This window comes from Solea senegalensis, linkage group LG15, assembly GCF_019176455.1.
Source record: "Solea senegalensis isolate Sse05_10M linkage group LG15, IFAPA_SoseM_1, whole genome shotgun sequence".
Taxonomy (NCBI): Eukaryota; Metazoa; Chordata; class Actinopteri; order Pleuronectiformes; family Soleidae; genus Solea; species Solea senegalensis.
Genome location: NC_058035.1, coordinates 21,549,876 through 21,576,587, shown reverse-complemented (window position 1 = coordinate 21,576,587; position 26,712 = coordinate 21,549,876). Strand labels below are relative to the sequence as shown.

At 39.2% G+C, this 26,712-nt stretch overlaps 1 protein-coding gene across 1 annotated transcript; it reads left to right on the top strand.

The window, feature by feature from the left end:
- The first annotated feature begins 6,969 nt into the window (after positions 1 to 6,969).
- Positions 6,970 to 26,141, top strand: LOC122781913 (B-cadherin-like). Its single transcript, XM_044046013.1, has 18 exons — positions 6,970 to 7,370; positions 9,091 to 9,205; positions 13,639 to 13,727; positions 14,178 to 14,528; positions 15,727 to 15,870; positions 16,039 to 16,194; positions 16,996 to 17,140; positions 17,272 to 17,444; positions 18,454 to 18,582; positions 18,731 to 18,916; positions 19,030 to 19,274; positions 20,165 to 20,307; positions 21,072 to 21,163; positions 21,346 to 21,478; positions 21,950 to 22,168; positions 23,042 to 23,172; positions 24,728 to 24,871; positions 25,023 to 26,141. The coding sequence occupies exons 1-18, from the start codon at positions 7,320 to 7,322 to the stop codon at positions 25,233 to 25,235; spliced, it is 2,859 nt and encodes a 952-aa protein (XP_043901948.1). The 5' UTR covers positions 6,970 to 7,319; the 3' UTR covers positions 25,236 to 26,141.
- Positions 26,142 to 26,712: the final 571 nt, after the last annotated feature.

The following is a 26,712-nucleotide window of genomic DNA, read 5'->3' as shown; positions in this document are numbered from 1 at the left end:
CTCTTTGTGCCATTGCAGGTGGGGCCATTCATCGTGCTGTAAGTTCATGTACCATCAAAATAATCTTGGAGACAGTATTTGTACATTGAACGCCTTCATTTTGTTGCACGGTCCTGACTTACATGAACCACATGGGTCCCTGAGCCCTGCACCTTTTCCAGCGCGACATTACGATGTGTGCCGTTCAAACAATGAGCTAAACTTGAAAGAGGGACTCAAGTGACAGATATAAAATGTCGCCATGGTTACATTTTCAGTGCTCTGTGGACTGTGTGTGTGTGTGAGAGTAGGTGGGTTACAGACGTGGGGTTTTCTGTCTAATGGCTGCTTTAAGTGGTTCCTTGTTACAATATCATAAACTTAAAAGTCCAGTGTGTAAAATTGAGATGAAATAGCTTTCATCTGTCAGACATTGAAGGTAAATCGATTATAGTGTACAATCACTTGATTGAATGAATAGTTGTTTTTCAATTAGCACAGAACGAGCATTTTATATTTCTATCAGCCAGGTCCACCATGTTTTTACAATAGCCCACAATGGACATAACCAACAGTGTTTGAGATTTGATGCTAAACGAAGGCTACACCGTGCAGCTAAATGTTACACTCTGTGCCTTTAAGTTGTACTTTTTTCAGTGTTATATTAAGCAAACTCTGTTTTTCCTTGTGTGTCCGCTGGTTCCACACCATGGAAGTGTGTACAGAGAAGTTAGTGCTGATGTGTCAGTAAAAGATGAGTTTTTTGAAGTAAAGACTTCAAAAAACTCATCTTTAATGCGCATTTAAAGTTACACACGTACACCATTGAACATTGTAATTGTTGTTGGTTTCTGTCTGTGTCCCCAACTACCAACAGATACTAGATTGTCTAAACATTGACCTGATAGTTAATAATTAACCCCATTGTCCCTTTAGTGGCCAACAATATTGGCCTTGACGGAGGAGATACTAGGCAGTAAAACTAAGGAGCCTAGTGTTGACTTCTGACAAATGAACAAGGTTGTAAAAGGTCTGTATCTTTGTATCTTTGGGGTTTACATATCAAATGGGCCAATTATTCAATGCCACCAAAAGTGAAATAAAAGCAGATGCTATGAGAATAGCTCTTGTGATTGACAATGCTAACAAGCAGATGTTTCGTATGATATTAATAATGTTTACTTAATCTGAATGTAGCGTTTCTATTTAATTACTACATCTATAACAAACTTCATGGTATTTAGATTGAAGTTTGACCTAATGTGTGCGACAACATTAGCTTGGCTGCTACGGAACCATCCCTCCCTCCTCTTTGCTAACTGTACTAATTAACCTGGTTCAAGTTCATCTGGAGTGTGAGAGCTTGTTATACATTCCTGTGTGATAGTGGGAGGTCACAGCACTCTGTGTGTGTGTGTGTGTGTGTGAGGGAATATTTTAGAAATTCCACAGTGTGATTTTCTCAGTGGACTTTGGTGTGAGAGAATAAGCAGTTTATAAAGTGCCTGCAACAATTCTGCTACTTTGGGTAAAACAATGATGTCATCATCCCACCGCTCATAAGAGAAGACAACAAAGTACATTTGTTTTCACAGTTAACCGTGGCTAACATCAGACAGAGAACAAACCTCTGTCACGTGTGGTCTCACCATTTCATTTGTGCGCTCTGGATGGATGAAAAGTGCTTCCAGCCATACTGAAATAAATCAGTGGATATATTCTTAAGATGACGTGTGTGTAGAATTATCCCTCTTATGACATTGGCTATCTGTAATATAGTGCATTATTGCCATGGCTGAAGCAGACCAACCCAAGCTAAAGCCTCTCATCCAATGGGACCTTGATAATGTAAAATTGCCCCTGGAATGTGAAACATTCAGTTTCTGTGTGGGGGAGTGCTGAGCCTGAGCCTTTTCTCCTTAATAGCAAATGGATGATGGGGTTTTTTTGTCCTGAAAGACAGGACTTGTTTCATTAAAAGACAGGTTGCTGTCCCCTGAGGCAAGGAGTTGTTTGGTCTGGGATTCACAACCCATGTATCTGACAAAATGAGATTTTCCTGTTGCTCTTGATGATGTCACAAGGTTAGGTTTATTAACTGTAATATTTTAGCTGTGACAATTTCCATTTTTTTATTATTTATTTATCAGTAAATAATAATAGTGTATATATAATAGTGTTACAGGATAAAATCTAGGGATCGCCAACAACATTCAGCTGTGGAGATATTTCAGTCTGACTCAAAGTGACTGTGATTCGTGGGTGATTGTTTTTGGGGTCCCCAAAGAAATAAGCAGAATTTTCCCAAACCTCTAGTTAAAAATCATGTGTATATGTTCCAAACAACATACATAACATGAAAATTGGAAATAATTGATTTACAAAATTAAAATGATATTAGATATTACCGATGTGGCTAGAAATGATTCGCTATCATAATGCACAGATTTGCTGCTCTATATTGTGATGTGGGTCATGGTATTTGGCCATTCTCAGAAAGTGGGTCTCCAAACAGGAAGTTTAGGTAACATTGGAACACTAAAGGAATCGTCATAATACAGGTCTTAGACTATTATGTTGCACTAGACCAGGGGTGTCAAACTCATTTTTGTTCAGGGGCCACATACAGCACAATTTGACCAGTAAAAATAGTAAAATAACAGCATAATAACCCATGAACAACAAGAACCCCTTTGTTTTTCTCCTTTGTTTTACATTTACTGAAAGATAATTTTACAAAACATGAAATTTCTTGAGAAATATAAGTGCAATTTCAACAATATCATGCCTAAAAGCACACTGGATCTATAAAGGCACAAACATTTAGTCACGGGTATCTGGAGCATTTGACATTACATTTAGATTAGTGTGAAATTTTAACAAAATCATCCTGTGGGCCGATTGGACCCTCTGGCGGGCCGGTTCTGGCCCCCGTGCCGTATGTTTGACACCCCTGCACTAGACACTGAGAACACGGGAGGTCGAGACTCAAACATTGCTGTGAATCGACATGAATCATGAACATGAATCCAGAACTTTCACAATATATTAATCCAGATTAGTTCTACACTGGTGAAGACACTGATGATGACATGACAGCTTACTGAGATTGACATACATGTGGACAATTGTCTCTTCATGTAAACAAATGTCCAGTGCTCATGACATCACATTAGTGTGAAAATAACTTCAAACAAAAGTGTGAGAACATATAGAGGAGGGATTACACCTATAGCCACATATGAGGAAGTCAATCACTCACTTACTGCACATGTAATCTGACACTGCTCACCGCCTCCTCTGTCCCTTCCTTCTCTTTTCTTTTCTCCCTCCTTCCGCCTGTAATTCTTTATCCCACATGCATGCTTGTAGTAACTGACCGCTCTTTCCTCTGCCCCCACATCCGACCCGCTGTCATTCTGTGGGATGGATGGACAGATGAGTGATGGAGAGGCAGCACAGAAGATAATATCTCTCTCTATTGCTCTTAGTGCTTGTCTCCAATCTGTGAGACCGTAAGACTTTTAGAACACCCCAGATTAAAGGGACACACTTAGCCCTGCTAAGAGCTACATTTCTCAGTTTAGTTATTTTATTTTTTAATTTTTCACAATAACTGCAGAACTTTCCTAGCCAATAATTCCGTTTTCTTAATGTCATGTAAACACTGTCTGGACTAACGTACCTGGATAAGGCCATTCATGGGTTAGTCTGACTAACTACGCTTAGTCAGACTGGAATCGTACTTGGTGTTCTGCACATGCACCAACATGTCCTGGCCAGTCTCTGACACAGAAGTAGTAGAAGAAGAAGAAGAGGAGATGGAATATAAACTGCAGTGTACTGTTGCCGGAAATCATTGTCTTCCTTCACACAACACAGCAACCACAAGAGCCATGCTCCCTCTCATTTGTATCACGAGTGACATGTGCAGCAGGTGTGAAACCACAGCACGATCTGTAAGAGGCTTTTGGAGGCGGAGTTATCAGTCCTCTGTCCCACTCACGCGAGACACAGCAAAAATGACTGGTGCCAGTGCTACACCGAGGCCTTTGTGATTAGAGAGTCCTGAGTTGTTGTTTTTAAGTTTGTGCTTAGGAATGTAATCTGCTAATAAATAAAACAAAAGCCTTGTTATGAACCAGCCAATGACTTTGCATGATGGGGTGGGGCAGTCAGCAGTCCCTTATACTGTGTTTTCATCATGGTATGGTTCGGTTTGGTACAGTACGTTACGGCTTCAGGCTTGCGTTTTGACTAAGAACAATACCTTTATTTTGTGGGCAGGGTGTCGGCTGTGCTCGATAGAATAGAATAGAATAGAATAGAAATACTTTATTTTAACATAGCAGCAAAACAATACAAAAAAATATTTTAAACATAAAATGTAAAATGTACAAAAGTGAGAAAAAATAGGAAGAGATCATGAAGAGACAATGAGCAGTTGCATACATAACGTGAAGTCATACTGGTGCAACGGCAACAAACGACAACATGGAACGCAACACAACAGACAACAATAGAGGACATCCAGCAGCTCTTTTGTTCCTGCTCGGTTTGTGGCTGTTTGTCAGGCTTTGTGTGAGAATAGACTGTTTGCATCGACTTCCATGAGATATTTACACTGATTGCAAGGTAGTGACGGTTTTCTGTCACCGACTCATCTCTGACTGCCATACCATTTTACACTGCTACCACAAGGGAAGGGTGCCAAAAAATGTAATACTATTAATACTACTATGCTATTGCTAAAGGTAACGCAAAAAATACGTACTGTTCTGGGCCAACTTGGTAGAAATGCGGCTTTATTCACTTAGGCCATAGTCCAGGCTATTAAACCACTCTTCTTCCAGTCAGCTGATGTCCATACAATGAGGGGACGAAAAATATGTATGGATGACGAAGTGCTTTGTACTTTGTGATTAATTATTGATACGTATCATCATAAAGACTTCAATGCACTTTAAGAAGTAATGATGTTGCGTGCCCAAAGGGTATAATGACAAATGAATAAAAACGAGAGTGGCAGCGACGCACCCTGACATCAGACACTATAGTGACTCTGTATCAGTTTCCTGCTCGTGCTGTGCAACTGATGTGTGCAAATTACATTCTAACATCTATTTTGCCTTATGAAAGGCACCACACCGAGAGTTCCAGTAACAGATATGGATCTCGTTTAGATGTATGGAAGTGTGGAACCTGAAACTCCCACTTACTTTTTGAGAATAATGCTGGTTTCACAGATTAATGATTTATTAAGTAGTGCAACGGTAATCTTAGACAAGATATATTTTTCATTATCTGTTCTTTGTCTCAAAGTCTTCTCCCCACAGTCATAGCAATTCAGATTTGCCACGGACGTTGCGTGAATTAACTGTATCAGTGCTGGTTTCAAGCATTAAAAGTTCACTGTTGACTTCAAATCTGCAGATATCAAGAAACAACAAAAAAAAAAAATCACAGAACACAAACTGAGTGTATCTGATCCATTCTACAGCCCTGGGTGCTTTTTTCACAAGTATAGACATTATTCCAGACTTTCTTCAACTTTCTGATAAAAAATCTACATTCTCATTCTACTCACACATCACAAGAAATTAATAATATAAAATAAACATCGGTCGGCAGATACGGGAGGAAACGTCAAGGAAACTTAAGTTACAACACTTGAGCCCCTAACTTTGTCAAATAAAATAAAGGTTTTATTGATTCCACAGTGTGGTGGGTTCAAATTAAAAAACACGACATGGACTTTCAGGCAACCAACACAATAACCTGCAAAACTATATATTATATTCAATTATTTTTCCAATAAAATTAACTGTCCTCACCTTTTATTTGTGAGTGTATGTTCTGTCAAAGACGTATTAACGTGCATTTGTATGTGGTTATACGGGTACATGGTGTATACCTGCATATTATGTATACCACACCACTACTACTACTTCTCTTTAGTCTAAACTACCGTCTCGTGCATCTGATTTGCCGCTGTTGTCAGCGTACAGAGATATCTGGATTAGAGCCAATCAGGGGTGAAGTCCAAGCCTCCTCTGTCTGATGATGACCATGAAAAATCACCCTGCATGTGCACACATTCAGAATTGGTTTCAGTAAGACACACCAATTAGTGATAGTAAATTTAACCTATCCACACACAAACTGGAGCACGGGTGCAGTGGGCAGCACACCAAGGGAGCGATGGGTGATGGGTACCTTGCTCAGGAGCACCACAACCCTTGACCTGTCTGGTTACAAGCTCGATTCCCTTTCACTTTGCCATGGGATGCCCACAAAACAGTTATTTGGTCAGTATGGAGATTGAATCCATAACATTGCCATTATTGACACCACACTCTAACCATCTGAGCTAACAGCCATATTTTATTTTTATTTTTTTTGCAGATTTTAATTGGACACAGTATTCAGAATGAAAAACCTGAACTGCATTTGAAACCCCCTGCAATGTGTGTGTGCATATTTATATGAGCAGTATGACATAAGTTCTAGATGATATCTGGTGTATTTGTTTGGTTTTATTATGTTTAATGAAAGATATTGACATGTATGACATTGACAATAAATATGGTCAAATCTAGTTGTAGTAAAAATCGTCCATGTATTTTTAAATCAATATTTAATTCCAATATCATGAATATCATCATATTAATCTAAACGCCTTTAAAACCAGGGCAATACATAATGCAGAGGTTTAGGGAAAATCAAATCTGTTCCCCTTTCTTTTTGCTGTACAGACTTTCCAAACTAATCTGATTAAAATGTGAAAATGCGAAAGTCTGGTTTGTTTTTCTGGCAGTGTGTGAATAAAGACTAACAGTGCGGTCAGTTTCGCGCGCATGCGTGTGAGTGTGAGTGTGTGGTGGCGGAGAGAGAGAGCGAGAGACAGAGACAGAGAGCGAGAGACAGACAGACAGCTGTGTGATGACTGTCAGCAGGGAGGAAATGAAAGTCGCAGCTAAGTTAATAACAGCACAGTGTTGACCACAACTACCTGCCGTAAATTCGTGTGCTGAGGCTTGAAGTGAACAGAAACTGCTGGTATCTGTCTCAGTGGGCGTGTTCTGCCTCCATGACCATATCAGGAACACGGAGCTGCACCTGTGAGCTGACGTCACACGTTGAAAGTACCTGCAGGGACACGTTCGGCTGGAGTTCTTCAGTTAGTCAAACTACTTCCAGGACACAGGACAAAGGAGACACCGCGGCGGCGGCGACGACGACTGTTCGCTGAGGAAACCGTTTCACACTCTTTACACCCTACCTTTGTTTTTTTTAAACTTTATTTTTGGTGGAATATTCAAACGAGGATTTAAAAACAGATGGGGACGACTCGGCTCGCCGCTGTCGCCATTTTCTTCGTCGTTTTTCAGGTGAGGTTTCCAGCTGTCGTTAAATTACACCCGTTTCTGTCGTGTTCAATTTAAAAAACAACAACCGTTTATTGTCCTAACGTTTCACGTATTTACACATTCTGACACGATGGAATCAGCGTTTTATTTGTGTAACACTACTTTTAAGTTAATTCAAACTTAAATTAAATTAAATTAAATTAAATTGAGGTAGGTATCCGGCGATAACGTTATTCAACAACTACAGTGTGTGTGTGTGTGTACATGTACAGACTATTTTAAAGATAGGTCCCCAAACGACGATAAGTTTTAAGTAAAGTGGGTATTAATGTGTCAATCTGCGTGGGCCTCGCCCTTGTTCCGCGTGTGTCGTCATCTCACAGGTTAAACTCCACTTAAACACTTGATCTCCTCTCCGTACACACACACACACACACACAGGTCTTTTTTTCCCTGGTATTGTTTCCTTAATCACGTGACTTTCAGTGTGGAACTTAATGTAGAAATCCCTTATAATCCCTTATCCAAACTTGTTTGAGGGAAATTGTCATGGTTTAAATGTGTCAGTGTACAGCATACTTTCTGTTTCTCTAGGTGCCAGTGTTTAATATTCGTTTCATGTTAAATTTGTAGATTATTAACGACAGAATTTGTTTAAAACAGTCATTATGGTGACAATTGTTTATAGCGACACCAAAACGACACGGTATCCATTTGCGTTCATCACCCCACCCAGGATTTTCACTTGGCCACTGGGTTTTTGCAGTAAAAATTGTGAATTTATGGAATTCCATATCCAAAACATTGTAGAGAATAGTATTCACCCAATATCTGCACATAGGCATATTTATTATGATTTGAGTGTTTTCTTTAGTCATTAAAACGAGTTATTTTTTCAGCAAGTGACTAAAAACTAACTAAAACTAATATCCTGATTTGGAGGTTTAGGAAACATTAAAGACATTTATCAAAGTTTTCTGACATTTTATGGACCAAACAGTTAGTCGAGAAAATAAAAATCAGACTCGTCGATTATGAGAATAATCGTTAATTGTAGTCCCGCGTTTTATTTTGTCCACGCAAGTCTAAGATATTCCCTTTAGTGTTGTAGAGGAGCAAGAGAACCAGAACGTATTCACACATAGGAAGCTGTGTGAATAGGCAGCAATCCAGTTTTACTTTGAGATTGTACATTTCCTGTTACGAGTCCCCTTTAATTTAAATTCCTAGTCATCAACTTCTCTTTCTTGAGTAGCAACTGTAAAGCTGTAGTGTGTAACTTCAATATAACAAATTACAGATTCACATAATTCTGTTGTCGTCAATAGAGCAATGTTTTGTTTACATGTCTGTGGTGTCACAGAGTGATGTATAACTGTTTACAAGCAAACTTGTGTTCTCGAATTCACCCTGCTCCTCTTAGTTTAGTAGCACTTGGCACTTCTGTCTTTTTTGTTTCCACCATTATAAGTCATATATATACACCACTGCATTACTAGTGCCAGTGTACATGTTGCTATGGTGTTTTTAATGTTTGATAATCTGGCTAATGTGATTATCTTACCAAACTAGCACTGACACCAACAATAACCACTGAATATCTGATTTGTGAAGTTGTGTGGATGCTGGAACTCCCCGTGTGGTGTCATTCAATGTCTATTTTTTTTATTATTTTGGTGTTTCGACTGATTACATCTGGATTATGATTGACTAAAATAGGTTTGTTTGTTTTCTCCTCCAGGTCTCAGCTTTAGTTACCACTAAGAAGCCAGAATGTGAACCTGGATTCAAGTCCGATGAATTGATTTTCACTGTGACCAGTAATCACCTGAGGCCGGGCACAAAACTGGGCAGAGGTAAGAACAGAACAGTCCAGTCCTGTCACTTATTGCTTAATAATGCACTTTGATGCAGATTGAAACTGAGAGGTGGTTTTTCCAGTATCCTTACACTTTACATTTTTTATCACTCCCACCTGGGATGAACAATTTAGCAAAGGAAGCGTTCTGACCTGAATTAGGCTTTGGTAGTTTTGTGAGGGCGCTCCTCTGGCTTAGGCCAGTTTCATTGTTTTCTCCTGTAGTGCAAACAACCTCCCTTCTCAGCTTGCCTCAGACTGCATTTCTCTGTAATGCTCTTATCTGCAGCCAAAACAATGTCCCTGAGCCTGTTCTGCAGCCTTTGCTCTTAAACTGGCGTCATGTATTCGGAGACGAGGAGCACTTGAAGCTTTTCGTCCACATTTATGCCTCTTTTTCTATGGCTTCCGTTACTGTTTGATTGTCAGATCATTATGTTTGTCACTGTTCTCAACCTCTCTAAACCGAACATTTACTTTCTACTTGATTAAAAGATGACACATTTTGTGGTGCTTGTCTTATGTCATGTCTGTGCTTGCCTAGTTAACTAGGTAAAGTGCTTTTCCAGTTTAACCAGTTTTCCAGTTTGCTTTATTTGGCTTTTAAGCTTTTAAGCTCCAACTTTACTTTCCTACATTATTTTCATAATCTTCTTTATTTAGATTAATCATTTGGTCCATAAATTGTTAAAATGTGAATCGGTGTTTTCAAAACCTGTGAATAATGTTTCCCAAATTTCTTAGTTTTTCCACAGACCAAAATGATTTAGGTTTAATGATTTCTTTGTTATATAGAGCAAAGAAACCAGAAAATATTTACATTTAAAATGCTGCAAAATCAGAAAGACAAACAAAAACAACTAGTTAATCAAAAAGGGTGATTAATTCATTCATTGTTGCAGCACTAGTGCCGATTAGAGATTCTAGCTTGTACTGGAGGAATATTGATGTGAATTTTGTCAGACAGACTGAAACCAAAAAAAAACAGCAGAGTTCAGTGTGCTTAATATTTTGGTGTAAAGGTAAACACAAGCACTTGGTCTTTGGACAAAATGCTGCTTGGCTCTTATGATTTTCCTGGACAATATCACTGAGGCAGTGGAGCCTGTCCAGTGTGCACTATATGCCAGTGGTATTTGATTGAATACATGAATGAGCATGATTGAGCCTCACCTTCATGTGAACACCAGCTCTATTGAGAGAAAGGCATAGTTCAGGATTTTGAAGTGTGGTTCTCTGAGGCACTGACATATTTTCATTCTCAGTGAAAACATGGCTGCCAGCGGGGTGAAAAGGAAAAACAGATTTCAGTCATTTAACAAAGACTGACCTGAAAGAACATAGTAGCAAAGGTGCAAACTATCTAATGAATAGGTTTGCCTCATTATCTCTCAATTAGTAATTAAACTGAAAGGTTTGTCACTAAACTCGCTCAGAACGAACATGGCTGCGAGCAGGAACAGATTATAATCCGCTCCAGCACAAGTGTACTGATCTAAGAATATGTCTGATCTGTACTGATCTAAGATGCTGATGCTGAGTGATCAGATGACAGACCTTTTGTAAGTGGCTAAAACCAGTTTTACCTTCTTGCATGTTTTCACTGAGAGCGAGCCTCTGTCTCTGATTGAAGCATAGTATTATTTTCTTTTACCACTTCAACTGACTCACTTCAAATGTCCGTTAGTTGATTGCGTGCGTGTGTGACTTACTGCCATAGAAATTCTTTCAACCATAACAGATTAGACTGGTTTTGCAGTAACATACATTTTCTTGATGTGTTCTTTCACACCCATCGTTTGCTTTTAAGTGGTGCGTGACTAAAGTTTCTGTGAAACTCTACTGTAATCAATGCGTCAGGGTAATGACTTTCAATGGATATCAACGAACGCGTCTCATATAGGAAAGTTCTTGTCCCAGCTACTTTATGATGGTTATAATGTATTGTGATGTTTATGTGCATCATTTTTCTCCATGTTGTCAATGTACAGTAAATGTATTGACTGTGTCAGCAAAAGCGCTCGATACTGAGTGGAGCACTGACCGCAGATTAAGGGTTCAAGCGGAGTCATTCACCTAGTTGCCTCAGCTCATCCAGATACCTGTTGGTGCCGAAAAGCCAAACTATACCGAGTTCTTTTTGGGGACCAACTCCACCTTTCTGTTTTCATATTCAGCCATGGCTTCCACTCATTTTTCTAGGCTTGGTGGAACATTTTGGATAATCATTCTGACATTTGTGAGAGAAGAGGTGCATACTGTTACAATTTTAACAGTAACAATAAACACTTTTCCACTGAAGTTGACAGTTCTGTAAATAATACATGTCAACAGAACCTTAAGTGCATCTCTTTGTGCAAAGTTCAACAAACATGTAAACATTCCTCCTTTGTGCACATTTCAAATAAAATATGTAAATAGAAAGAGTGCCTCTCTTGCAAAGTAATTGCGACTGGGCAATTGGTTTCTTGGATTCAGTGTTTTTAGCAGCTGTACAAAGCCGCTCTGCTCCGCTGTTGATATGGGGGCCATGTCTTTAGCGATATGGAAAGCCACAATCATGGTAATATCATGTCACTTGTTCATCATGGTTCAGTGAAGTTTGCAGCAGGGTTTAAAATGTTGAGATATCTAATCTATTCTATAAATGTACTGCAACCTGTTGCAGGGCTCTCGTCTCACTTAGATCGTGACAATCACACTTTTCAGTCTTTTGCCACACACTGTATTTCTCACGCTGAAAAAGCTTACACATGTGCTTTTACCCCCTGAGCAGTGCTCACTTTAGCAGATACTCCATCTTGTGGCAAAAAAGAGAAACCACACCTCTCTGTATGTGCTACTTCTCATCACAGAAACTGGAGCACAGATACTATTTTGTGAGCTACACAGAACAGGACATTAACCTCTGAACATTTAAAATTAAATAACTTAAACTACATGGAGATATGACTACACTAGTGTAGTCATATCTCCATCATCTGTTTTTGTTGTTCCTTTCTTTTTGAAATAACAGTTTGCAGTGCAGTTGCAGTTAATGCGTCGGTGGAAAAGTGTTTATTGTTGCTGTTAAAATTGTAACAATATTGTATTTTTGAATTAATTACTGTATATTATTGTCATGCAGGAAAGAGATTTGTTTTTTTTTAATTCGAGGAGCATTTTCATTTCAGTGACCTGACATTTGGCATGTGGCTTAAACTTATAATGGACTGTTTGTTTAATTTTTCAGGGTTTGCCTCTGGAAAAAATGTTATCTAATGTGATATAATGCTTTGGGGGAAACCCCAATTACGTCACAGAAAAGATGTCGAGATGTGACTTTTAGTCCGTATCGACCAGCCCTACCCAGTTCCACCAGTGAAAACAGCTGAAGTTGGAGCTTCAGTTTTCATTCACTAACTTAATCAACACAGGACGTGTTTGTCTCGTCTCCGTCTCGTAAGAGTGTTGTTGTTGTCAAACTTATTATGGCGATGGAGAACTTTAATACCTGCACCTTTTATCTTGTTGGAAGAAATAACGTTGGGAGTTGTTGGATGTAGTAATGATCTGTTTGACTCGCTGGAGTTAAACTCGCAGGAGGGCGTCACACGGCGCGCGCACATGCGATGCAAATTACGACATATGACGCATGTGATGCTCGCGCTATAGACGCACTTCAATGCTGATGAACAGACCCAGGCAATACAATGAAAACAAAGTATTGAGAATAGATTACTCGGAGTATGTTACAAAATACATTTTAGGGCATGTGTTCAGTGTTCTGTAGTGATTACAATTGCTGCTGGAAGACTGATATCCTTCATGTTTGAGCAGCAGTGTGTTGAGCAGACTGAGCAGGCTTTTTAGGCACAGACTTCCTTTCCATCCAAACCAAGCTCTATGTTACGTTTACATATCAAGTTATGAAACTAATCATTAAAAACTGAATTAATGACAGCATTTTTCAAATGTTCCATTTCCTTGTATGTATAAAAAAACCAAACACATTATTAGATACATTTTAATTGAGCTCCTAAATGTTTTAATTTAGGAGCAGTGTCCCTAAAACCCACAAGGCAGAGCAGAAGAGAGACAAAGACACGCCAGCTTCTTGTGGTGTAACTGCACAGCTAGTAAAATAATAATTATAGTGATGCACTCTTCAGTAGCAGCACAGTTAGTCATATATTGATACCTTGGAGAATTGTACAAACACTCTGAGCTGGAAATGTTAATGCAAATGTGTCAGGTGAACTTCTCTTATTATTTGCTCTTAGTTATCACAATAAAGCAGTTTTAAATTTGATGATAAAAATTGTTTTTTTTTATTAATCTTGTTGCATATAACATTCTGTTATTTTTTAATCAAGTGTATTGTACTTTGTCATATGCTGTGGATTTATAGATAGCACTAATGGACTAATTTCTTCTTCCGTCCCATTACAGTGAGCTTCACTGACTGCACAAGCGTCTTGGACTTTGTTTACTTTACCACTGACGATCGTTTCACTCTGCACAAAGATGGAGTATTGTCTGTGAGTAAACTTTAGCACGCTTCCTTGCGTATAGTTTCACATTTGTAAAAGTTAAAATAATTGTAATTATATTTGGCTAAATGTGGTAGGACAATAAATGTGATGATAAGAAGGGGTGTTTCTTTTTCCTTAGCTAATTATTAGATGTATTTACTTTCTTGTTAAAGTTCTATAGTTTGGGGTAAAACAACCAGTTTCTGGCCAGTTCTGCATCATGAAACCTCAACATAGATTTTAGGCAATAACATGTCACATTTAATATAAATGTGAATTCCAGCAACTTGTCTTTTATGTTTTTTTTTCCTTGACCTAGTCTGCATTTTGACCCAATAAAAATCAGTAGCTGTCATGACTGTAAATCTACCCAGGACATGCTGGAGTGTATTATTGAGTCACATTTGTCTCATGTACAAAGTTTTCAGCCTTTATTGATGAGCTTTTTCTCTCCAGGTAAATAAGCTGGTTAATCTTCATGGAGGACACCATGAGTTTGCTATGCATTCTTCCAGTGGTCACAAAATGACAATAGTCAAGTTAGTACACAATGGGCATCATCGTGGACATCACCACAAAGGGCACCACGAGGAAAACCATGGGCATCACCGTGGGCATCACCTTGGGAATCACCGTGGGCGTAACCACGAAAGACCCCATGATGGTCACCATGGGAGAATGCATGGCAACCACCACAAGTCCCACAATGGCAGTCACCATCAAATTGTTGCGCATCACTCTGGAGAACAGAAACACCATGACCATCAGCTCCTTCTGACTCAAGTGGTTTCTGCCAACAACACTCCGGTATGATTAGAAACACTGTTGGAACAATGTGAGACTTCAACAATACAATACAAAATGTAACGAGATTATGCTTTTTAGATGTTTTTTAGGTCCTTTTAAGTTTTCAGCCACAGCTTTGTATTCAATGCTTTAATTTGCAGTGACAGCAGAGGGAGGCCACTATAACACAGCAGAGCAATGTTTCGGCAAATATGAACGATGCAAAAATGTAGAATTAGACAATCACAATTCAAATGTGAGCGCACTGTTTACAAGAAATTAAACTGAACTCGGTGTGTGTGTGTGTGTGTGTGTGTGTGTGTGTGTGTGTGTGTGTGTGTGTGTGTGTGTGTGTGTGTGTGTGTGTGTGTGTGTGTGTGTGTGTGTGTGTGTGTGTGTGTGTGTGTGTGTGTGTGTGTGTGTGTGTGTGTGTGTGTGAAGTTGCGGTCGATCGCCCTCTGTGACTGCCTTCAGATTTTTCCATCATGGTAGAAAAAAAATCAATCAATGCTGAAGAATTCTCGGTAAATGCGACCCCAGTACGAGATATACAATACACTGTAAATACACAATAAATCTACTTTATACTCTTAATTGTTTATAATCTGTATTACATGCTTAAAATACAGTTATTACCTTTCATTTCAGATAACACCTGGTTTATGTCTTTGGCTTTTTAGTATTAAATGAAAGATATTTATGTGTTAGGAAAAATTTAATTGCCCATAAAAACAGCCAAATTCTGCTATAACACAAATAATTAGGTGTATTTTTTATTAATATATAATTAACTGATATTTATATTTTTGTTCCTTAAATGATGCTTCTGCAGTTTTGTACCTTTTTTACTGTTCCTGCACAGTGACAAAGGCTTTCTATTCTAATATTTGATGTATTTCACACATGTATTCAGTATAATAATGATGATTATCAATGCAGCAGCCTTTAAAACAAGATGTCATCACAGATGCCTTATGACGATACCCAAAATCTAAGACCATATCTTGTCTCTTGTCACAAAATGGATAACATATCGATATATCGCCCTGCCGTAGCTCCAAGGGTTACTTGAGGAAGGAGCCTATCCCAACTCCAGCACAGGGTGATCTCATCTGAAAGAGTCAAACTTGTGTTAATACCTATTGTATGGTTCCTTTGCAGCATGTCTGTTTCTACTGTTCACTTGTTTACTGAGGGACGTGTGTGCTTGTTTTCCTAGAGTTCAACCATGTCAGAGGAAGTGCCTCTCCTGCTTTTCCCAAAGTCAAGTTCTGGGATAAGGAGGAGGAAGAGGGACTGGGTCATTCCTGATCTCAATGTTCCAGAGAATCACAAAGGACCTTATCCCCATAAAGTGTCACAGGTAAGAGGAACATGCCACCATTTTGACTCAGGATTTGAGCTAAACTGCATTTTCTAACCATTTGACTTGAAAATGTCTATATATGTGTAATATCTATCTATCTATCTGTCTGTGCCTGTCTGTCTGTCTGTATGTATATACAAACAAACACACTTTTTATTCTTCCAGATCCGTTCAAATGAAGATAAAGTTAAGAAGATTTACTACAGTATCACGGGTCCAGGAGCTGACCAGCCTCCTGTCGGCCTTTTCACTATGGACAGGCTCACTGGTACTTTGTATGTGACGCAGCCACTGGACAGAGAGAAGCAGGCCAAGTATGGGGTAAGCACCGTCACGTATTTGTTTGCTTTAATTTTCCTCAACATTTACAGTATGTGTAACCTTGACTCAAGTCCACCTGCGACCCACTGAAGTAATTGAACATGCATAGAAAGTCCAGAAGTAACATTTGTTGAGACAAAGTCAATATTGTTTCCACTATACTTGGAGGAGCAGGACATGGAATAGAGCACTGATATAACAAAAACCTTTTCAAGGTTCAAGACTGTCCAAAAGTAGAAATTGAACATAAGTGTGGTAATTCATATTTTTGTATATTTCTTTAAACATGTAATTTACTTTTTACAATGTTTTAATGATTTTATTTCATCATTATGCTTAACTGTAAAGGAAAGGAATTCTGATTATAAGCTCAATATTTTTTGCTAATCCAAAAAAGATCCAATCCATGTCTCATATCATGATACAATCTGAGTTTTGTGATTGGTGTCACCACTTGTTACCCCTCAGCTTCTTAACAACCATTGTTTGCATCTTAAATGTTAAACGCATGTTTTGGACAATCCAGAGCATCCCTTCCACCACAGGCTGTTACATGCCGTGTCTCTCCCTATCGTTTAATCTATGCACTTTAAAGCTTGGAGTTTTACAGTTCACAGTTTACGACACATTTATTATTCATTACGTTCCTCGTCCTTCCTGCACATACAATTTTGTTCTATTTGTCTATATTTATTCTATTCTATTATTACTCTGTATATTGTGTGTCTGCTTAAGTCTGTAATTTTAACTTGGTGTTAAACTGCACTTAATATTTTGTTATTATTATTTCTTTGTTCACAGTTCCAAGCACATGCTGTGGCAGATGGTTCAGGAAATGCTGAAGCGCCCATGGATATTATAGTTAATGTAATTGATATGAATGACAACAAACCCATTTTCACTGAAGCTACATTCCTGGGACAAGTTCCCGAGGCCTCACCCAAAGGTAGTGCCAGAGACATTTGTTTAAACCTGAAAAGTGGTGAACTCATTTCTGACAAAGACTTCTGTAAAGTTCAGTATTTATGTTTTATTTTTGGCTTAAATTTACACAGTTGAAATCCCCTCTCTCTGCAGATTTTGAGATTATTAAAGCTACTGCCACAGACATTGATGAGCCAGGTAATGCCAACTCGGATATCAGATACCGTCTTCTGAGCCAGGATCCAGAGTTGCCCAGTTCCCCACTGTTTGCCATCAACCCAGTCACAGGAGCCATTCGAGTCAGTGCCGGTGGACTGGACAGAGAGGTGAGGATGTTGCGTCGTAGTGCCAGTATGTTTTCTGCCTTTTACTTCATTTACTCATAACTTTAGATCATCCTGTCCACTTGCCACGATTAAAAATGGTCCTGGATTATAACTAGCAAACCACTATGGTCATTTTTTTTCTCTCCCCTGAATCGTTCCAGCCCACAATTTTTGACCTGCTTGACAGACGGCGCTAAAATAATTAACTGATCCATGTCAGAAAATGCAGATACACTGGAGTGTGTTTCCAGCATGCTTGTGTGCAGGAGTTTGAACAAAGACATAGTTCATTATCATATTTAGTGTGCATCAGGTTAGGGTTGGGTCCAGTTCACATTTGAATTGATACAGTTCTGGTAAGTTGTGGTACCTTTTCTTCTGTAATAAATGCTGGGCGGTATGACCCAAAATGAACATCATGGTATTTTTCAAGAATTTCAATGGTATATAATGGTATTTTTAGATGAGCGAGTGCTCCAACGAGCGTTAGCTGCACTTTCACGAGAGTGTTCACAAACCTGCTTGTGGACAAGCGAGTGAGAGGAAGTGGTTTAGAGTGTATCTGTATACATTACTGGTACTCTTGATACACGTTTTCTAAGTTGGTGGAGAAAAGTGCTCATTGCTGCAGTTACTACCACAGTTACTTCTTTAGCGAAGCCCTTGTATGTATGTATTTACTAATAATTTCCACATTGACATTTATTTAGACTCACCATTACTCTCATTATTACTCAGTGTGTGTGTGTGGTATTGTCGGGGTGGGTTTGTCGTCTATCATGTCTGTGCTGTGCTCTAGTTGAGCAGGTCATTAGACGTGCCTTCGGGTATAAAAGTCTGACAGATTGATCAAACATGAATCCTTTCTCTGTTCTTCTGATGCTATTCAGTCGATACCATTAACGGTACAGAGCGCTAATATCAGGCCGAGGATATATTCTAGAACGTTTTATGCTCGGAGAAAATGATAGCTTTCCAGTTGATGAGATGCACTCGTTGTCTCCAACAGAAATACCCAAAGTACACTCTGGAGGTTGAAGCCGCAGACTCGGAGGGAAACGGTTTGATTGCAACGGCAAAAGTAATCCTCACTGTAACAGACAGCAACGACAACGCTCCGGTCTTTACAAAGCCCTCTGTAAGTACTACAATAATAAAAAAAGGTCGTCATATATGAAACGCCAGCTCCACTGATTCACGTACTGATGGTTGATGCCTGGGTTGCTGGCTGGTGACCTGATTCTGTTTTGCCCTCACACTTCTGAACCACATTTTTATTTTCTCAGTTCGAGGCAACTGTAGCGGAGAATCAAGCGGACGCTATGGTCATTACACTTTCAGTAACTGATGGTGATGAGCCTCATTCTGCAGCCTGGAATGCCAAGTTTACGATTGTCGATGGTGATCCTGGAGGTCTCTTCACCGTGTCGACAGGAAGTAGCAAACAGGATGGAATCCTTAAAACTGCCAAGGTAGGAAGTAAAGCAGGGAGAGAGAACATTTTTGGATTTAGCTGTACAGCACAAGTTGCAAGACATTTGTGGAATGAATGAATGAATGAATGCGTTTTCTTTGATCCAACCAGGGTCTTGACTTTGAAAAGGTGTCAAAGCACACTCTGCTGGTTGCAGTGGAGAACGACGTTCCATTTGCCACTCCGCTGCCCACTTCCACAGCCACAGTGGTGGTAAACGTGCGGGATGTCAACGAACCACCCATCTTTAATCCAGTTGAGAAGTTGATATCAAAACCGGAGGATCTTGCTGTTGACGCTGACATCGTGCAATTCACAGCGTCTGACCCAGACACTGCACGCAAGCAGACGGTCAAGTAAGATGCAACTCTGATACTTCATGTTTAACTCAAGATTGTAGCCGTGTATTAGACAAACAAAACTCACTGCGGTGTGTTTGTACAGAGATGTTGTTCCATGTCTGTGCTAAAACATGATCAAAGACGTCCAGGAGCAGATTTGTCTAAAATAGGGGTTCCTAAACATTTTGGGCCACGCAGCCCCTTATTAGAAACATTACAGTTAAAAAAAAATCTTAGATACTATAATACCTTAGTAATTTAAGTATGACGACTCAATAAATAATAAATGAAATTATTAACAGATTAAATTAGCTCCATGTCCAAGCAAAACACAAGACATTGTAACACTGAATATTAAACAGTAAGGGAATATTGTCATGCTTTGAGTTTCTCATAACCAGATGAAACAAATATACAAAATACCCCAGATACTTGCTGCCGTTTGACGCCACAGGGCACTGTCAAGTCAGTTTTATTTGTCAAATACTACTATAGTATTAGTAATAGTACTATATACACGACATACAGCACAGATGAAATTGCAGTCCTCTCAGACCCACGGTGCAAAACGGGCAGTTAAATAAACATAAATAAACAATCAACAAGCAGATGTAAAAGACAAAAAAGGTCTCAAAAACTGTGTAATTGCAGTATTATCAGTTAGTACACAGGGTAATGGAAAGTTTACTCAAGATTTGAATAAGAAACACTTGACATAGTAGTTAGAAGGGATTGAGCAAGACAGAAATGGATTTTACGTCGTCTTGAAAGCTTTGTTATAGTGAAAGTGTTCCATGCATTTGCTCCCAAGTTCTGCCTTCCAGTGTTTAGATTACACATAATTTGAACTTTTTGTGATAGGCCCGTATCTAATTTATTTGTGTGATTTTTTTTTTTTTGTCCAGGTACAAAATCGTAAGGGACCTTGCTGGCTGGCTGAATGTGGCCAAAGACACGGGCCTGATTAAAGTGAAAAACACCATGGACAGAGAGTCCCACTTTGTCAAAGACAACAGATACATAGCACTAATTGGTGCATATGACAACGGTAAGTGTGAGGCCAGACGTGTACGTTAATATTGTCTCTTTGGATGAGAAGGGGAACAAGGACATGGCTGTGTTTGTGCTGAACAGTTTAGATCTGCATTGTGTTGGAACTTGTTCAACTGAACAGTGGAACTTCTTCGTATGCTAATAATTTGACGTGGGGCTGGGCGGTATGGGGGGAAAATAATCTCACCATGATATACTTTTTTATGTCCTTCGATATCGATACTTCCCTATTTAAATCAAATCAGTTTTTCTGTGGCGGGGCGATGTGGCTTGTAAGTTATGTCATATTTTTAAGCTCAATATGGTGTAGGGGATATAAAGCTGCACAGGTTGTTTCTCTGGGCTTGTACATCTTTGAAATGCTTGTGCCTCTCGAAGGAGAGCGACAATACACTGTAAATACACTCTAAAATAAAATCTATTGTATGATCTTTCGATTCAGATAATACCCGTTTTATTTATTAGGCTTTCTAATGTTAAAGGATATTTACATGCGTTAGAAACACAATGAAATTGCCTATAAATATGGTCAAATTCTGCCATTGACTTGTTTTAAATATAATTGTGTTGATTCCATTTATTTTTTATTGGATTTTACAATATGGGAAAACTTCAAAGGGATGTTACAGTCTGAACTGTAATGCTCTACATGTACACACACAGTTAATAACTCAGCTGGGTGTGCATAGAGGCTGAGAAATGCTTTGTGTACTTTGCTTTTCTAATATACGTGTGTGTGTGTGTGTGTCATCTCGCCAGATGAAGTCCCAGCCACAGGAACTGGCACTCTGATCATTAAGCTTGAAGATGTCAACGACAACGCACCCATCATTAACGAACGTACAATCACGGTGGGTCTCATTTATGATGTGTTTGATTCACTTCAATTTTCATCTCCATTTAAATCAAAAAAATAAACGAAAAAGTGTAGCTAAATTTCTGTTCTGTGACTTCTGCCACATGAAATGTACTGGTCCACAGTAATTTGATCAGCATGTTCAAATGTTTGACTGTGACATTCTATTTTTCTCAGGTTTGCAACAAAGACCCAGCTTCTCATCTTCTTTCTGTGACGGATAAAGACGGACCAGGTTTTGCTGCTCCTTACAGTGTCTCTTTACATGGCACATCGAAGACTAACTGGACCGCTCGGATGAATGAGTCCAGTATGTACACTACTACACAGTCAAATGTCCTCTAGTCATATATCCAGTCCTGGGGGTCAGCAGAAACACCTGCAATATGGGTCAAGAAAGAGCTTTTCCTAATGTTTGAACTGGTCGTAGCTGTATTGTTGGCATTGGGCAAAGTCTGTTAAGTTTTTTTCTTTCATTTAAAATTGCAGCATATGGACTGCAAAGTGTTGATGGTAAACATAATTTGTCTGAACTCATAACTCCAAAAATCAGAGTATGATAGTTGCCATATATTGTTAGAAATAATGAATAAATCCCTGAGAGGATATTGCCTAGGAAAACGATGTTTAGGCCAGTGTGCACTTGAAAGCATTTGTGGAATTAAGTTGAACTCTTTCAGTGACTTTGAGTGTTTCTGTGAAAATAATGCTGACAAATTTATACAGTGGCAAAAGTAGAGGATCAAAATGGCATATTCTTCCATTTTCCTTTTTGTTGCAGAAACTGGTATCATCTTACGACTAGCCATGGAGCTGGAAAGTGGAGATTATAATGTGATCCTGAGGGTTGCAGACAACCAGGGGCTGGAGCAGGACAACACCATTCAGGTCAAAGTCTGTGACTGCACCGGAGAAGACGTGGTCTGCAACGAGAGAATTGCAGGCACCCAAAGCCTGCCAATGATTCTGGGAATACTGGGAGGCATCCTGCTGTTGCTCAGTGAGTCTGATGTTTTTTGATTTGTTATGTTATTATAGTGCATTCAACTTGGTGTCTAGAACACAGGCAGCGGAATCTCTGAGTGAGTCTGTCATCGGGAAGTTTCACTCTGACTTCGTCCGGTTAAATTATGTGATAAACTGCCTGACAGCTCACTCATGGATACGGGTGGTGTAACTGTTCATTTGAATTACGCCTCATTTCCACACGGTTTTGTTTTCTTGTCCATAATTTACGGACTTCTCCACAATTGAATAGAGATGGATGTAGAAATCGACTACAGCCAAGTAGGGGAAGTTATTAATTTTATTTTTTTCAGTGTGGGCTGTACCCATGTATTTTTCTTTTTCGATTTAGATATTGTCACGTTGGAAATACATTAACATGCTTTAAAGAACGAGTCACTCCATAATACATCAGGTGCAAATGCCTTCAGAGTTGATGATGGATGATGTGTGCAATAATGAACTCTCACAATTTCAACATCATTTTCAAAACTCAACAGTTGAATTGAATTCAATAGCCTCTTAGCTCGTTTTCTTCCCCTGACACAATGTCCTTAAGGTGCCTCCTGTGCGTAGAACATCAGCAGTGGATTTCAGACAAATTTCAGTGACATCAAATGAAACAGCAGGATCTGGACTTCAGGGCTGTATAGACATATTTTATGTGTGACAAACACAGCTGAAATAAGAACTAAATAAATAACTACACGTCAACCTTGGTATGGAACCGCTGCTGCTTGACTTTATTGAACATGAAGTAAACTTTTTGTAGGATTCGTGCAGTGTTTTCCATCCGTTTCATCTCAAATGCTCGTTACCCCTCTTTAAAAGAGTTTTGCATAAATTTTTAAACATTTTCTGCGTTTAGTGCTGGTGCTGCTGCTGCTGCTGTTTGCCAGACGGAGAGGAGGAGAAAAGAAGGAGCCTCTACTGCAGGACGACGACATCCGAGACAACATCTACTACTACGACGAGGAAGGAGGTGGAGAGGACGATCAGGTAAATAAAGATGGAGGCGATGACTGAATCTGAGTCGGACTTGAATTAAATCAGTGGCTATGAAAGTGTGTGACGCAGCCAACTGGTGTGCTGTAAAGTTACAGCAGGTGTCATTTAAGATACAAGTGTTTTTATCTTTCTCTGCAAATAGTTAGGTTTATGTATAGATCACTAAACCCATAACCCACCTGAATTTTAAATAGGGCTGCAGTGATTCATTGAATATTAATGATTACTGTAGGTCAGGATGATTTGATCTAAATGGTAATTTGACGCACATTTAAGAAACACTGCACCTCCTGAGATTTGAAAATTGCTGTGGTGTGTGCAAATTGTGAGTTTGGAAATAAATTGCAATCCTAGAAGAAATCATAAATGTACATACCGTAAATGTCGGCTTATTGAGCGCACCTGAATACAAGCCGCACCAGCTACATGTTAAAAGAAAATACGCTTTGTACATATATAGGCCACACTTGAATATAAGCAGCAGGTTTTCATGTTGTGACCAGTAGCGGCGCCAGGATTCAATCTCTTATTACAGGACTTTGTTAATGAATACATTAACTTTATGAATAACGACTGACAAGCACTGAATGATGCATCCGTGAACAAATCCTATATCAAAAGGGATTCAATTATTACAGACTTTATATGGACTTTACAGTATATGGTGGCCATTATTAGTCTGTGATCTACAGTGTTCACTGGATCCGTTTGCAGCTTAGTGTGAGGTGGTAGGGATCAGAATCAGCACCTATAAATCAGAGGCCGTGATTCTCAGGAGGAAACCGATGGATCGCCTACTGCGGGCGGGGAATGAGTCTTTACCCCCAAATTAAGTAGTTAAAGTACAGTAGGTTGTTCATGAGGGAACAGGAGAGTGTGAGATTGGCCAGAGAATTGTAGCCGTGGAAACGGTATCAGGTTCGCTCTGCCCCAAATCCAAAGCTCTCCATCTACCGGTCGATCTTGGTTTCCTGCCCTCACCAATGGTCATGATCAGAAGAACAAGGTGGTGGAAAACCCTTGATTTAAGCATTTACTGGTTATCGTTACCTTCATATTGTTAATAAATGATTTAAATTTGACAATAAGGCCTTAGTGTGGTGCACTGCAAACAAACAGACAATATTTCAGTCATGACACAGAGTAGACGATTGAAATGGTAATTATCATGACTGAAAACCAGTGATCCAAGACTAAACTAGACAAGTCTAAAAATAGTGGACACTTGTCTGCTAAAAGAGAGAAAAAAACAGATCACTTTTTATGATCAGAGGGGATGTAAAGTAGTAAACTAGACAAAATGGCTTGTTACTTGTAGGAGTGCTTGTTTTTTCCTACGAAAAAGAAATGAACTGTCTAATATTATTTTTATTTACTTCACAAGGGAAAAAAACGTCAATGTTGCACTTCATTGTATTTCAAAGGACCAAATGTGTCGAATGATCAAATGATTATCATTGCCATAAAGCATTAAGAAGTGTTCCCTTTACACCAGCAACATTCACTGTACATCTTTGATAAAAGCCCCTTCTGTGTTGTCCATCAGGACTATGACCTGGGTGTTCTCCACCGTGGTCTGGACAACCGCCCCGATGTGTTCAGGAACGATGTGATGCCAAACTTTGCGCCCGCTCCGCAGTACCGGCCTCGCCCTGCCAACCCAGAGGAAATCGGCAACTTCATTGATGACGTGAGTCAAACATTCATACGTGTCAGCCATGTGCAGTATGGTGTGGTCTGTAGCTGTATTTACATATGCAATGTTCCAGTTTTCTGTAGTACTTGTAGATGTAAATGTAGACGTAGCTAATAGCAGCCCCTGTTTTTTGTTTTTTTCACAGAACCTGAAGGCAGCTGACAATGACCCGACAGCGCCCCCCTACGATTCCCTGCTGGTGTTTGACTATGAGGGTGGCGGCTCCGATGCAGGGAGCCTCTCCTCTCTGAACTCGTCGAGCAGCGGGGACCAGGACTACGATTGCCTCGGCGAGTGGGGGCCGCGCTTTAAGAAACTGGCCGATATGTATGGTGGAGGAGAGGACGACATGCTGTAAATGTAACCAAAGAACAAAAGATAGGTAGAGGTGGAGCCACATGTGAATGCGTGAATGTTAGATTGTTGTAAGCATGAAGTCTCAAATGGAATCATCCCAGCGGGAGGAGTCTCCCAGCAAGACGTCAGTGGCCTTTAACACAGTTATTTTTTCTTAATGTGTGGATTGTGGTTTAACCCGTCAGTGCAGTCCCATTAGCAGTTAACAGCCACTGCTCAAAAACCACAGGATGTTGCTATTATTTTGTACAGGAGCTCCCATTTTGAATGGCCAAGTTCTGTCTGTGTTTTTCATCCGTGTTTGTTTTTGAGGCTAAAGATGAAAATCTGCTTTGTTTATTCTGTGTTCATGTTGAGTCTACATTTATGGATATATGGATTTTAGCCTGCTGTTATGCTGGGGGACACTGGACACACATGCTTGCAGTTGCACTGAGGACATGTGTAGGTTTGGCAATGTATGGTACTTTCTTTTTCTATTTTGCACTACAGCTCCAGTTCCATGTCATTGTTTAGTGAACAGACAAATCATCAAAGTGAGCTGGAGGAAGCCAACCAACATGACATCAGTCTGAGGGCTTGCTCAATCACTTACCCCAAAAAAATGCTTTTTTAAAAATGATTGCTTGGTACATGGTCAGTACACCTCTGAATTGCATTGCAGTGTCAAAACATATTTTGTAGTTACTCCAAATGTACTTTATTACACTGATTTTGGATTTTTATAAAACATTAATACAACAATACAATTGTGAATGGTCTTTTATTTTGACAGAAATCTGTCTTTCGCTGCAATACTTACTGTGGTGCAGGTGACTGTAGAGACAATGCTGCCAAAATGTCTTAAAGGAATAGTTCTGTTTCTTGAGATGTTTGTGCTTCTCAAATAAACGATACATATAAATGATCTAGTGTTATGATCTGTATTACATAATAAAAACACTGCTGTATTGTTAAATCATTAATGTTAAGGTATTTATGTAAATAGAATATCTGTGTCTATTAGAAACAATGAAATTGCCAATAAATATGGTCAAGTTTTACTATAACAAATCATTAGGCTTGTAATTAAAGAAGAGTTAAGAGACTTTTACACTTGTGCATTAAAAATAAATTTACCAGGATTAATTGATGTGGTCAAAGCGGTTTGTCCTATTTCATGTTAATTTAAAAATGCCCAAGAAAAGCCACAAATGTTAATAAAAACATGGAAAAAAGAACATTTAGAATGTTACAGAACAATCATGTGCACACGAGTCCACTAGAGGGAGCTATTGCTCCACTGGTGGGACAGCAGCCTGCTGTGCTGAGCAGAATCATGTTTGTATGTTGTTGTTCTTTCCTCTAGCTTTAATGATTAATACCATTAAACACGAGTAGTTTGCTGTGTTTTCTACTATGTTATTTTCTTTAGTTCGTGTCTGGTGATATAACTCTGTCCCATGGGCATATCCATAGCGGCCGATCTATTCAGTCTA

Coding starts and splice junctions, on each gene's coding strand:
- LOC122781913 (XM_044046013.1), top strand. CDS start 7,320: ATGGGGACGACTCGGCTCGCCGCTGTCGCCATTTTCTTCGTCGTTTTT. Junction 18,583..18,730: donor CGGTCTTTACAAAGCCCTCT/GTAAGTACTACA, acceptor TTATTTTCTCAG/TTCGAGGCAACTGTAGCGGA. Junction 22,169..23,041: donor AGGCATCCTGCTGTTGCTCA/GTGAGTCTGATG, acceptor TTCTGCGTTTAG/TGCTGGTGCTGCTGCTGCTG.